This window comes from Nuphar pumila, chromosome 6 (assembly GCF_984573655.1).
Source record: "Nuphar pumila chromosome 6, dmNupPumi1.hap1.1, whole genome shotgun sequence".
NCBI lineage: Eukaryota > Viridiplantae > Streptophyta > Magnoliopsida > Nymphaeales > Nymphaeaceae > Nuphar > Nuphar pumila.
Window position 1 is genome coordinate 26,902,043 of NC_143254.1, and position 13,887 is coordinate 26,915,929.

General features: G+C 36.3%; 1 protein-coding gene across 2 annotated transcripts; it reads left to right on the plus strand.

The window, feature by feature from the left end:
* The first annotated feature begins 291 nt into the window (after nt 1-291).
* LOC149834455 (heat shock 70 kDa protein 17-like) lies at nt 292-13,250 on the plus strand. 2 transcript variants are annotated; one of them, XM_090011416.1, is made up of 14 exons: nt 292-1,778; nt 4,906-5,138; nt 5,546-5,705; nt 8,800-9,042; nt 9,155-9,291; nt 9,696-10,035; nt 10,188-10,349; nt 10,828-10,902; nt 10,985-11,085; nt 11,167-11,236; nt 11,428-11,484; nt 11,564-11,625; nt 12,526-12,598; nt 12,740-13,250. In XM_090011416.1, the coding sequence occupies exons 1-14, from the start codon at nt 1,008-1,010 to the stop codon at nt 12,992-12,994; spliced, it is 2,739 nt and encodes a 912-aa protein (XP_089867542.1). In that variant the 5' UTR covers nt 292-1,007; the 3' UTR covers nt 12,995-13,250. The 2 variants fall into 2 exon arrangements, with proteins under 2 accessions (XP_089867542.1, XP_089867543.1); XM_090011417.1 differs by lacking the exons at nt 11,564-11,625; nt 12,526-12,598; nt 12,740-13,250 and having other exon boundaries at nt 293-1,778; nt 11,382-11,486.
* The last annotated feature ends 637 nt before the right edge of the window (nt 13,251-13,887 follow it).

Below are 13,887 nucleotides of genomic sequence, written 5' to 3' on the forward strand. Positions count from 1 at the left end.
CATGTAATCCTTATGGGATCAGGGTATATTTCTCTTATGATGAGTCTGATTGGACCCGAGACCAGATCCGGTAACATCGTCTCAAATCAGACCTGGGTATTGTTCCCTTGTGTCCGAACCAAACCCGACCCGTTGACACTCCCAGTCACGCCATCAACGAACCTCCAACACAGAACGCCCATAAGACGTTGCCACGTGTTGCATATTACACGCGTAAATTTCTCATTCGTCATCCTGAACCGTAATGACACACCGGAAGGACCATATAAATAACATGACGTGGCTCTTCTAGAGACGCTTTCGGTCTTATTTTTTTCATTTATGAGAGCGTCAAAAAGGAGGGAGATCGTGGAAACTCTCTCTCTCTCTCTCTCTCTCTCTCTCTCTCTCTGTTAATCTAGGGATTTTCTGTAAACTAGGGTTTTTCTGATCCAGGAACTTCCGGGAGAAGCTAGGGTTTGGAACGGAGATCTTCTATCCCTGTCTGGATCAGAGTTTTCTGGTGGCAGAGCTCGTTTCTCCCGGACGACCGTTTTCTGATCGTCTTCTGCTTTTGGCTCTCAGCCGATCGATCTGTTTTCCGATCCGATACCTCCGTTTGATATAGCGTTTGAGAGTCAGTCAGGATTTGGTGAGATTGAAATTCTAGCGGAATTGCCGTCCGAACGTGGCTGGGAGTTGATTGTTGGCTTTGAGTTGTTTTTTTCAGATCTGAGCCGGTGTTAAAGTTAGGGAAGGAATTGAGATACTGATTACTGAAACTAGTTTTTTGGGGTAAAGTAGGGTTACTCCTGGTTTGGACCATTGGGGTCTTCATTGATATCTAGGCCAGTTTTGTTTACGTTATCTGGTCTTTGAATTTGTTCATTTCACCCGGTATTGATGTTCTCGTGTTTGGTTTCTGCATAGTTCGAGCTTTCCAGATCTCTATGGTTTTCTGAATTTGGAAGGACTGAGGGATTAGGGTTGAATACCATTGAACTCTAATATAATATCTGATAGAGATCATGACACGGAATAGAAGTATTTTGTGGAATTTCTTCGTGATTATTTTCGTTGTTTCTTTGCATTGTTTCGTTCCATCTAAGGCCGCCGTTTCGAGCATAGATCTGGGTTCTGAATGGATGAAGGTAGCGGTTGTGAATTTGAAACCAGGTCAGTCGCCAATCTCAATAGCCATTAATGAGATGTCAAAGCGAAAATCTCCAGCACTTGTTGCCTTCCATGGTGGAGAGCGTCTGGTTGGGGAAGAGGCATCTGGAATCACCGCAAGGTTTCCAGAAAAGGTATATGCACGGATTCGTGACGTGCTTGGGAAGCCCTTTGCCTATGTCAAGGCCTTGATGGATTCTTTATATCTTCCTTATGATTTGGTTGAGGATTCAAGAGGGAGTGTAGGGGTTAGGATTGAAGGTCGGGTTGTATACTCTGCTGAGGAATTGGTGGCAATGATATTGAGTTATGGGAAGAATTTGGCGGGATCCCATGCAAAGATGGAAATCAAGGATGTCGTTATCACTGTGCCACCTTATTTTGGGCAGAGCGAGAGGAAGGGGTTGACTCAAGCTGCTCAGCTTGCAGGGATCAATGTGTTGGGTTTGATTAACGAGCATTCTGGTGCAGCATTGCAATATGGGATAGATAAGGATTTCTCAAATGGTTCGCGGTATGTCCTCTTTTATCACATGGGCTCTAGCAGTACTTATGCTGCTCTGGTTTACTTCTCATCTTATCCGGCAAAGGAGTTTGGAAAGACAGTATCCATCAACCAATTTCAAGTAAGTTCACTATACGGGTTGTCTTACTAGTATTGAAATATTGTAAATCTGTTATAAAAAGAGTAACATTATTAATTATATGTACATGGATGATTAGCTTTTTTGTTAAGTTGTTAACAAGAGAAATCAAAGTAGCAAGTAGGAGATTTATTTGTGTTCATGCCTGGCAACGATAGTTTGTGTCACAAGTTACTGAACGTGGAGGTAGTTGTGTTTTCTAGGTCAAAGTGAAAAGGTCCTTTAATGAGAATAAATGGAAGGTTATTGCAGTCATCTAAACATTTCACTAATGAACTTAATAATTAAAATCCAGAATAGAGTAGAAATTTAAATCCTTAAGTAGTGATCATAATTTAGAATTGCTGAGTTCATAAAGCATTTCTAATCTGTGTCACTTACATTGAAAATATCGTGATATTTTCGGTATTTCAAAGTCATCCCATATTCTCACGAGATCTTCTCGATATTTCAAAATATTGCCAGAATAAAAAATATTATGATATTATCGTGATATATTCCCTAGATATTCAAAAGCATATTTTTTATATATTTTAAATATCTTTTTTTTCTTTCTTTGATCTTTTAAAAGCTTTTCTAGATTTTTTTTTTTATATTTCTTAAGAAAAACACTATAAAACCAACTATTCTTGTCTTCTTTATTGTTCACTATATTTTTTTTTCAATTCTTATTTCTTAAAGCTTCCGAGATTTTCCCAAGAAAAATCACTTTTTGAAAATATCTCTGAGGAAAACCCTTGCCGAGAAATCTCCTGGAACGATATAAGTGACTATGTTTCTAATCAAGGCATTTCATTAATTTAAGAGCCCTTTTTTTCCATTGCCCTTTTCATCTCTCACTGCAAATTTCCACGACTAGTGAAAATCTGGAAACACCAAAATGTTCTTGATTTTTGCATTTAATAGTTATTAGATTTGGTCCCATTATTTTAGTACTGGCTTCTTATAACTAACTGTAATCTGCAACCAATCTTCCTTATGCATCCTTTGTGTTTCCCACTCTGGAATTTCAGTGAAAATCATACTTTTCCTTCCTTCTCATAATTCTTCAATTTGTCCTGTTTCCTTTTCGCTTCCTTCATTCTAGTTTTTATTTTCTGTTCCTCATATTGGAGGAATCATGAATTTTGTCAGTCACTACTGTTTTCTCTCTGTTCTTGGCTTGTTATTAAGGTCTTGTTCATTTTCACACTTAATTTCAGAGTCATTGTTGGCATTCTATTAGATCTCAAATTGGTTACATTTGTGAAATTCAAGCACTAGCTTTCACTGTGCCCAATCTCTCTGGGCATTATTACATGTTACTCTCATACATCCTAGTCTGGGTCGTCAATTATGTATATTTAGCAACAATTACTTGTTACTCTCAAAGTGTTATCTATTTCCCTTTGGGTCTTCTTCCTCACTCTTCTTCTTCTTGATTTCATATCGAATCTGTATTTGCTTATAAATTGTTCATAGCTTTAAGTCTTTAACCTATGACACACACCTAGGTATGGATGCAGGTAGGGGTATGGGGGGATGCAACAATAAATTTCTAAAACCATGTGTATGGGGGTATGTCTCTCTCTCTCTCTCTCTCACACACACACACACATGGTAAAATATTTGGTACAAATGAATGTACAGAACTATTAAGTAGAAATTGCCTTTTTTTTATATTTTTTGATTTTTTTGTACATCAGAACCTATAATTGTGATCTACATGGGAGTTTTGAATTATGTGATTGTGACATGTAAGCGGACTTCTCAAGGGCTTCAACAGTCAGTGCCCTACAATGTGCCAAACTTCACAACTGAATATTGCATTTTATGTCAGGAAAACTACATATATATATACATATACATATACATATACATATACATATACATATACATATACATATACATATACATATACATATACATAATCACAAAGTATAACTGTGAAACATGTCAGTGACATACGACTAATAACAATTAATAGACCGTGAAAAGAATAATTCAAATCTACAAGATATATATTAACAACCAAAGTGAAAACAAAAAACTTACAATATAATGTAAAACTTATAATGTTAAATTGTTAATGACTTAACATGCCAAAAAAAGTCCAAAATTATGTTAAAAATAGATGCACATATATATATTTATATGTATATATACATACATATGTGTATATATATATATATATATATATATATATATAAAACTAGAGTGTAACTAGGATTAGACTTTTTAGGTTTGTTGCTTTTTGGTTTTGAACTAGTCAACATTTGTTGACTAGTCAACATAGGGAGTCGTTGGGCTCCCAACGACTCTCTATGAGTCCTCTCATCATTGTGTATGAATATGGGGCAAAGCCCCTCTTCAATGTATGCTTCTTGCATGGATTCCACTTGAATAAAACAATATTTTTTATACTTATGAGTGTTCCTTGTGTGCCCATTGAGTGGGTTTCGTGTGTGAGCCTATTTATGGTTCTCTGTGAGTTCATCTTGGTATTTTCGTGGATCTTATTTTTGCTCTTTTGTGTATCCACTTTGGTGACTTGGAGGTTCTCATTTTCTTACAAATTCAACTTAACATTTGTACCAGAAAAAGTTCAAGGTTTAAAAGAGACCAAAATGAACTGATAGGAAAAGGTTGGGGTAGGGTAAATGGTCTGAGCTGAATCCAACCAGTATCTGAGAAATGTGCATGTTGACACAGGTGCCTGGCCGCCCCAGGCAAACCCATGTTATTTATGCTTAAACCTGTTTCAGATTCAAAATCTCATTTGCTAATAGAAATATAATATTTCTTATTTCAAGAAAGAATGCTTCAAATATAGCTTATCGATTGGCATGCACATAGTTTTATGAATGCCATTTCCCTTTTCTATATATCAAGTCTATGGTCTTTCAAGTTAAACGTGTTAAACTACAGTGATCATATGTTATCTTACAGCCAGGAAGCTATCTACCTGTTACCCATCAGTGACTTTCCTTTTGTTGTGCAAACATGGAGCTCATTGACTTTTTTTCTTCTCTTTGTTTTTTGTCTTTTTGCTTTTTCCACCTTTCATATTTTATCATTTTGATGCTTTGAGCTCTCCTGTTTTTTTTATCTAACTTTGAACCTTCTGCAGGTTAAGGATGTGAGATGGATTGCAGAACTCGGTGGTCAAACCATGGAATTACTCTTGGTGGAACATTTTGCGGATGAGTTCAATTCTCAAGTTGGAAATGGAGTAGATGTGAGGAAGTTCCCTAAGGCAATGGCTAAATTAAAGAAGCAAGTTAAGCGCACCAAAGAAATTTTAAGTGCAAACACAGTAGCACCTATATCCGTTGAATCTTTTTATGATGATCGTGATTTTAGGTGAGTTGGTGCTTTTTTTTGTACAACTAATCACTGAATGATAAAGTCTGTGTGTCTTTTTCTGGGCCTCCTACTGTTAAAAAAAACATGTTGCTGTCATTTCTATAATTTTCTTGAACTCTCTTATCTTTGTTGTTTCCTGTTGCTTTTATTTAAAATTACTCTATGTTGTTCAATTCTTTAGTAGGTGGGCATCATCCAAATTTTGCTGCATATCTCTTAGTCTATTTGTCATAAATTAGTTCACTAATATGAGTGCCACTATTTTTTTTTGCATAAAATACATATTTGAACAATATCTGATAACAAGGAAGCACTATTTTTACTTTGTAGAATATGCCTTTCACTTTAATTGGCTTCTAACTCAAGCGTCGATATTAAGGGTTCCTTTTTCTTATTCAATGTAGGAGTTCTATTACTCGTGAGAAGTTTGAAGAGCTGTGTGGAGATTTGTGGGAGCAATCTCTGATCCCTGTGAAAGAAATTCTGAAACATTCAGGTCTCAAAGTCGATGATTTGTATGCAGTAGAGCTGATAGGCGGGGCAACTCGAGTGCCAAAATTGCAGGTTTATATTTTCTTCTCTTCCGATTATGCTTATCACTTTTGTGCTTCAGTCTAAGACGCTTATTTAATTTAGATTTGTTGGGATTTGAGACAATGAATTTTTGCACTGATGGTCGCTTGACTTAATTCCCGAATTGCAGAATGTATTTCTGTAATCCCTTTAATAAACTTATTCCAAAAACATTTTTGAGAAAACATTTTTGAGAAAACATTTGTTTTTTATTTTTTAATTGATCATTAATAGAAATTAAAAATTTCAGTAAGGCAGCTATATTTAGCACAACTAAATGACTCATCAACTGATTAGTTGGCCCTGTAGACTTCTATGCCTCTTCTATAATTCCATCTCTTGGATTTCTGTACCCCTTCTATAGTTTTTTGTGTATATTTTCTACACAGATATTTGTTACTTAAAAACAAGCACTCATACATAGAATATGACTTTAGCATCTCAACATGTTTTAGAAATCTATTTTAAATCCTAACATTCTTTCTTGAGGAACACTTTTGACTTTATTATGATATGAAAATGTGTGAAGTATGTGGCAGGCAGTGTTGACTGGCACAGTGGCACTTTGTCATTGAGTAATTCTTCTACAAACTTTTGGTTGTCATACATGCTAGCAGATAGAGGAATTTACAGGACATGTTTTTTTCTTTCTCCTTGCTTTTTGTTGGGTTATAGGTCTGTGTAGAGTCTCAGATGAGGAAATTCATTTATCTAAACTGGGTTTTGATGTTCAGATTTGCCTTTACGGCTGTAGTTTAGATAACCCTTTGTTTATTTTTCCTTTATAAAGCATACCATTACATTTACTTTTCTTTCTAGCTGCTGGTTTGGACAGTCTGGCCTCCAACATTAGAGTTTGCACATGCAGAATATGTCCATTGTTTCTTTTTGATCTGCATCATCCTTGATCTGGTGACATTGTTGAAAAATGCTAGATGCTTATGCAGACTGCGGCTTTACTCTTTTGTTATGATACCATTGCTTGAGACCTATTTTGTTTCCTGTACCTTCCACCAAAATGTGGCCATTTCTGCCCCATGTAATCAGGCAAACATTTTGCAAATGGTTTAATCTCAGGTGTGGATACACTACTTTTCAGTGTGTGGAGTGGAATGAGGATTGTCTTTTTCTTCAATAAGCAATCATGCAATTCACGTCAGTAGGAAAATAACACCATTATGAGAAATAGTGTGGGTTTGAAACTTTATCTCTTGTGGACTCAAATCATGAGGGACTGTGCTTTACAGGACTTAAAATTGTTAGGTAAGGTTTTTGGGTGCTATTCCCGATTTCAAGTTAAAAACTATTTGAATTATAATCAATTTCTAGCGGGATTGTCCCTCCTAGTTAAGGGGGTCAAATATGAATCACAAGATATTGAAATAGAATTTGGGAAACCAACTTTGGATATCCTGAAATTTTAGGAAAGGTTAAGAGTTTATCATTTTATCTAGTGGGGCATTTGGGTGAGTGCAGACTTGGCTCAAGTCAAACTGGAGCTACTAAAGGTATAGATACACTATCTTTTCATGGAATTCCAAAATGACTAGCATATAAGGAAATTTGGAACGGGAGTCAAATTGGAGTATCTGTGACTTAGGGTTAGATTCAATATCATTCTTAGTCATAAAATCCAAATTTGAATGTATCTGATGAAGAATTAAATGTATTTATTTGAAAAGATAAAATGTTTTTTTCAATCTTAAATCCATGTCATTTGCATTTGATACAGACCTAACTAGGTTGAATTCGACAATTTTCATATTGAAGCTTCTTAAATTTTATGAGATGTGTGTGTGTGTGAGAGAGAGAGAGAGAGAGAGAGAGAGAGAGAGAGAGAGAGAGAGAGAGAGAGAGAGATGACTGAAGATAAACTTTCATGAGAATTTGAGTCATATGGGGGAGGAATGACTTGAAATCCCATGAAAAATCCTTTTGACCTGGTTCCATTTTCCACTAATTATGGGTGACGTAAACTTTCATGGAAATTGGAGTCACATGAAAATCTCTTGGACCGAGAAAATATTGTTTTCATGTGAAATTGAATGTTCCTAAGATAAGTTTTGTGGTTTAATTAGTTTCTGTAAATTTCTTAATGAATTAATTAGAACAAAAGAAGAAGCATGAGAAAGATAGTCCAATTGGCCATAACTAGAATCGGTTATGTCATTGTTTTTTGAAACAAGCAAAAAAAGATCCTTTACAGTTGAAGTGTGTCTTAGATGTTCAAATCCAGTTTCAGACGTCATTAAATTTGAGTTTTGAGATCTCTTCTTATTTTTATGGTAATTATTTCACCAATTTAGGAATTCTTATCCAGCTTTGGAAATAATTTTTTTAATAAAATGATAGAAGTAGAGGGACATAGGTGTGATTTCCCTTTTCCTTATTAAGATTAGTAGCATTAACATTCAGGTATTATTGTTAATCTTTTTAGTGCATTCTGACTTGGATTGTGGTTCAATGTAAGTCCAACTGCAACAAACTTTTCTGGATTTAGAATTATAAGTGTAAATTCTTCCAAAACATGTTATGCCATAACCCATCATGTCCAGCTTAATGTGTATGTATGCATATAATCATGTGTATGTATGCATTTAATCATGAACACCAAGTCAGACTGTTTTGTTATTGTACATTTCTAGCATGTGGATCCTAACCTCCATATGCAAATAGTTGCATTCACTTGAATCTTCTATGCATGCTACTCAAGCTGCATGGTTAAGGTGATAGTTAGATTGTTAAGGGTTATGCTTTGTTCACCAAGGGGTCTGGTTTGATTGATCACAATCTTCAAGGACCACTTATAAATAAATTCTGTTTTTGAGATGTCTTCATTTATGGAGTTTTATGAGGTTTCTGTTCTGCTGTCTCCTTGTTTCTTTTTATCACTGCACGGTCCACAATCTACAATGTTGTTTAGTTATTGTTTATTATTAAGTTTTATTCGAAGCTGCCCCTCTTTCAGTATGGAGACTAATAAAAATTGCACTTGTAGCTTTTGTCTGTTGAAAGATAATTTTGGTTGTTAATTTCTTATCTTATCTACTTGGAAGTGATTTTTAATTTCTGCTCCCTCTCACAGGCAGTGCTTCAGGAATTTCTGGGAAGAAAAGATCTGGATAAGCACCTTGATGCAGATGAAGCTATGGTACTCGGTGCAGCACTGCATGCTGCCAATATAAGTGATGGGATAAAGTTGAATCGCAAGCTAGGCATACTTGATGGTGCTTCTTACGGGTTAATGATTGAATGCCCGGGTCCTGATCTTTTGTTGAAGGGTAGTAAAGAGTTGCTTGTACCACGAATGAAGAAACTCCCTAGTAAGGTGAGAGACAGTCTAGCTCTTGGCTAGACATTTTCTCCTTGACTGATTATATAGGCTTATATAAAATATTACTTGATCTTATAACAAAGTTTGTACTTGCTGATCTATGCAGATGTTCAGGTCTTTCACCTATAACAAGGATTTTGAAGTTTTACTTAGTTACGATGCTTCAGAGGCATTACCCCCAGGAATTGCCTCTGAGGAGTTTTCTCGATATGAAGTTTCTGGTTTGGCAGCTGCAAGTGAGAAGTATGTAAATGGAAGTGAATGACTTCAAGTTTTTGCTCAATGTTCTCAGTATTGGTTTCGGACCTGAATCGATTTTCAAATCGATCAGAGAATCGACCGATCCAGACTCACATTGAATCGTGCTGAATCAGCCAATTTTACTTTTTAATATAAAATATTAAGATAATTAAAAATATTAAAACATTTTTAAAATATTAAAAATTGGCTGGGGGCTGGATCAGCTCTTATTGAATCAATTTTGAGCGAATACGATACAAATCAGCTGATTCAGGCTTATTCATATTGATACTGACAACGCTGTTTTTGCTAACGAACTAGTATAGCTTTCTTCATCATTTCCATGACTTGTGGTCTTTTTGGTGTCGCCATACTTGTAATTCTAATTTTGTTGTCCTCCCTTGTAGGTATGCTTCTCGCAATCTCTCATCTCCTATAAAGGCAAATCTGCACTTCTCACTTAGCAGAAGTGGGGTGCTTTCATTTGATCGGGCTGAGGCTGTTATTGAAATTTCGGAATGGGTAGAAATTCCTGTGAAGAATGTGACCTCGGAGAACTCAAGTGTGTTAACTTCAAATGTATCTAATGAGACAAATAGTGAGGGAATTTCAGATGAGAGCAAAGAGAGCTTGCAGACAGAGGTCGTGAATCTTAATGCATCCAGTACTAATGTGGAGGAGCAGAATACTACAGAAGTTGTGACTGAGAAGAAGTTGAAAAAGCGAACTTTTAGGGTTCCACTGAAGGTGCGTTATGAAGCATTTCAGAACCAGAGTGAATTTTCTTATCAATTCTCTTTATTTTATAAGTTATTTTGTGCTACTAGTTGTCAACTGCAAATTTACATGGCTCATATGTGTTTTTTTCTTATGTTTAATTTTCTTTTTTGTTAATATAGATACTTGACAAGACAGTTGGTCCTGGAATTCCTTTATCTAAAGAATTTCTTGCTGAAGCCCGAGCAAGACTGCAGACTTTGGATTACAAGGATGCAGAACGGAGAAGAACTGCAGAACTCAAAAACAACCTGGAAGAATACATTTACACTACAAAGGAGAAGGTATGCATTTCTATTGTTGGTATCCCAGATTCATTAGTTCATTGCAGTCAGCCTTTCTTATACTTAGGATATTTCTGTTATGAAAGCATGTGGCTTTGTCAAAGTTCTCATATGTGGATGGTGATATGAAAGGCCTTGGTTCTAATATTATGCGATCCCACATGCTTGATTTTAGTTTCTGAGCTAAAAGCATCTGGGTTTTAAAGCTCTCAGCTGCTGTTTTTGATGTGGAAAGCCTTAGGTCCTATTATATCACAATCCTATGTACTTTATGTACATTTTCTTATGCATTCCTTTCATGACATTAGAACTTTGGACTTTCTATAATTGTTAAAAGTTTCAAATTTATACACTACATATTTATTAAACCTTATCATGCATTTAGATTTGACTATTGTGTCCTCTTCTTGGTTTTAGTAGTTGACTGCATGCAATGGACTTTTTGTTAACTTTTCTCCTTGTGTTGTTACCATGCCAGTTAGAAGCTTCTGGAGACATTGAAAAAATTTCAACTGAACAGGAGCGTTTGTCTTTCGTAGAGAAACTTAATGAAGTATGTCACTCGATGCTGTCTTATGACAAATTACTCATGATTTCAACATTGAAGTTTCTGTACTAATGACTTACTATTTCAGGTGCAAGAATGGCTATATACTGATGGGGAGAATGCTCCTGTTAGTGAATTCAAAGAGCGCCTGGACTTACTCAAATCAATTGGTGACCCAATATTTTTTAGGTGCATAACTCATTAAAGCCTTAGGCATCGGTGTAGAACCCATAGCCTCGCAATGATTACAGTGATTAAATATTTTTGCAGATTGAGTGAGCTAAGTGCACGGCCTGCTGCATCTGAACTTGCACAAAAATATTTTGATGATCTTCAAAAGGTATTAGAATAGTCCATATAGCCTTTGTTGCAGTCACAATATCTTAAGATTATGATAAGGTATCTTGTATCAGTGGATAAATTTGTAGAAATAATATGCTTTGTAGCAAAAGTGGTGTTTTCAGATGTCTAATTTTTATTTCCAGATTTGAGTAGATTTAAAGCAGGACCTCCATTTTTATTGTCCTGCAGATTGTAAGTGATTGGGAGAAGGAGAAGCCTTGGATACCAAAATCTAGAACTGAGGAGGTAATACCCTTGAAATTTTCAAACATCCATTGCATGACTATTGATGTGATTGTGACGTATATTAAATATATTCTTTCAGGTTCTAAGTGAGGCTGAGAAGACAAAAAAATGGTTGGAAGAGAAAGATGATGAACAAAAAAAGTATGTTTTAGCTTTTTATTTGCTACAAATATATTAACTTCTTTCAGTTTCACGGTAATCTTGCTGCATGCACTGTGGATAAAGTACATTTTTGAAAATCATTTCATATTGCTTGTTTGATATCTAAAGGGTCATCGATCTTGCATTCTGTTCTTTTTTTTTTTTTTGCTAAAAGGCATGTGCTAAGCTTAATTGGTATCTACAACTTTCAGAATTTTAGCCTTTGAAAATGCTTATGTGCTAGTTAGGATCAATCTGTACCTAGGATATATTGGGAGATTATTTAAATTTTAAAGGTTTCCCATGATTGTTGACACCATGCTTATGTTTCCTGCATGAAGTGATGAATATATGCACACCTTGTTCCTTATGGGACCTTGATAAACTAATCTTCCCTTCATTAGCTGGTAGCATGTTCCCTTTGATTTTGCCAAGCTTCTCATCTTGTTTCCTATATTTTCAGATAATCTCGCTGACAGAAGTCTTATGCGTTCATCTTTTAAAATTTTTACAATACCTTGTTCTTTTCTGGACATCCAGGAAAAGCGATCATGCTTTGACTTTTTGCTACTTGGTGGATGTCATTCATATCTCTATTTTGGATCTTTGACCATTAACTATTAGTTTTGAGTGTTTTAAGATCTTGAAAGAAGTCTTCTGTTCACTGATTAAAGTAGAGGCCTAATTCTTGTGCTACAGAAATTGATTTCAAGCCATAATATCTTTTCCAATTGCCCCAGAAAACATATAAGCACGTGTTGACACCATAGTACCAAATCTTGTTCTCAGGATTTTCTCGGCTTTTCCTCATGCCGTTTTAACACCATCTTTAATTTCAGCTGCTTTTTAAGACATGTATCGGATAAATTTAATAATCTCAATTTGTGTCTTCGGTCTCAGGACTTCTGAGTTCAGCAAGCCTGCGTTTACATCAGATGAGGTGTATGAGAAGTTGGCTAAAATTCAAGACAAGGTAACGTTACCGCCCATGAGAACTAGTTGGGAACGTCTCCCAGTTTAAGTCCTCTCTGTCTGGCAGTCCGCACATATCAGATTTCGTGGACAAGCTTTCACATGCTATCTAATGATGGTACATATGTTGTATTCTGTGTAGGTGGCCACCGTAAACAGAATCCCCAAGCCGAAGCCAAAAATAGAGAAACCCCAGAAGAACACTGCAGAGGAGAAATCTGAGGATTCAAATTCAGCATCTGCAGAGGAACCTTCAACAGAAAGCAACGAACTTACCCAGGAACCAGATGGGCTGCCCAGAGATGATGGAAAAATTGAGACAGAGGCCGAGAAAGATCTAGATGGTTCACGCAGCGATGATGGAGAAGCTGAGATGGTGGCTCATGACGAGTTGTGATCAACCACTAACTTTTTCAGGACCAAACAGAAGGTAAAACTCTTCCCTGAGATGAAACATAACGCTTCAGATTCCACTGCCAACAGTTTTGATAGTGCTGGGCTGTTCCAGATTAGGACATTTTCTAAGGGCTTGAGGGTTTTTCATTGGAAACCAATGCAATGTAACATCCTGTAACCATTTTCAAGGGGCTTTTGAGGATACACATGATTTTGTTTGCTCAAAAATTTAGTAGTTGATAAATGACATTACGAAATTATGAATTTCCCTAACATGTTCTCATTTGTGGATCTGCATGTGGAAATAAATGGTTGGATTTGGATCTCTGATCGATTTGCACGGCTGCTTCCGTGGTCTGTGATGAATAGAATATTGTTCTAACCACTTGGCTGATGTAGATCAATGATTGTCCACCAATCAGATCTTTTTTGGATCCGGGTATATGGATTCAAACATGTCAAGATGGGTTCAGATCAGATGAATGTAGGTTGGATGCATTTGGTTTATTAACCTCCAAAGTGCAAGTTGAATCTTTATTGGACCACACATAACGGACTCGGATGCCATTTGAATCTCTCGGCACTCGTTTCTATCACTTTCTCAGCGGAGCAGATCCAGTGATTTAGCCAGCGTACGTAGTAAACTTCTTGGGCCCCACAAAGCACAGAAATCGCTACGTGTGTGTCGTTTTACACAGAAAATCGCTAACGAGGGTAAGGCATGGTTAAGTGATCATTTTACACAGAAAATTGATACCCGAGTGCTTTACTAAATACGCTGGCTGGATCACCTAACCATGCCTCCTTTCTCAGGTTCTGATTAAACTCCAAAACCTGACACGACCCGCCAACCCGACTCTTAGGCGGGTTCGGGTTGGGCTTAAGCCAACCCGT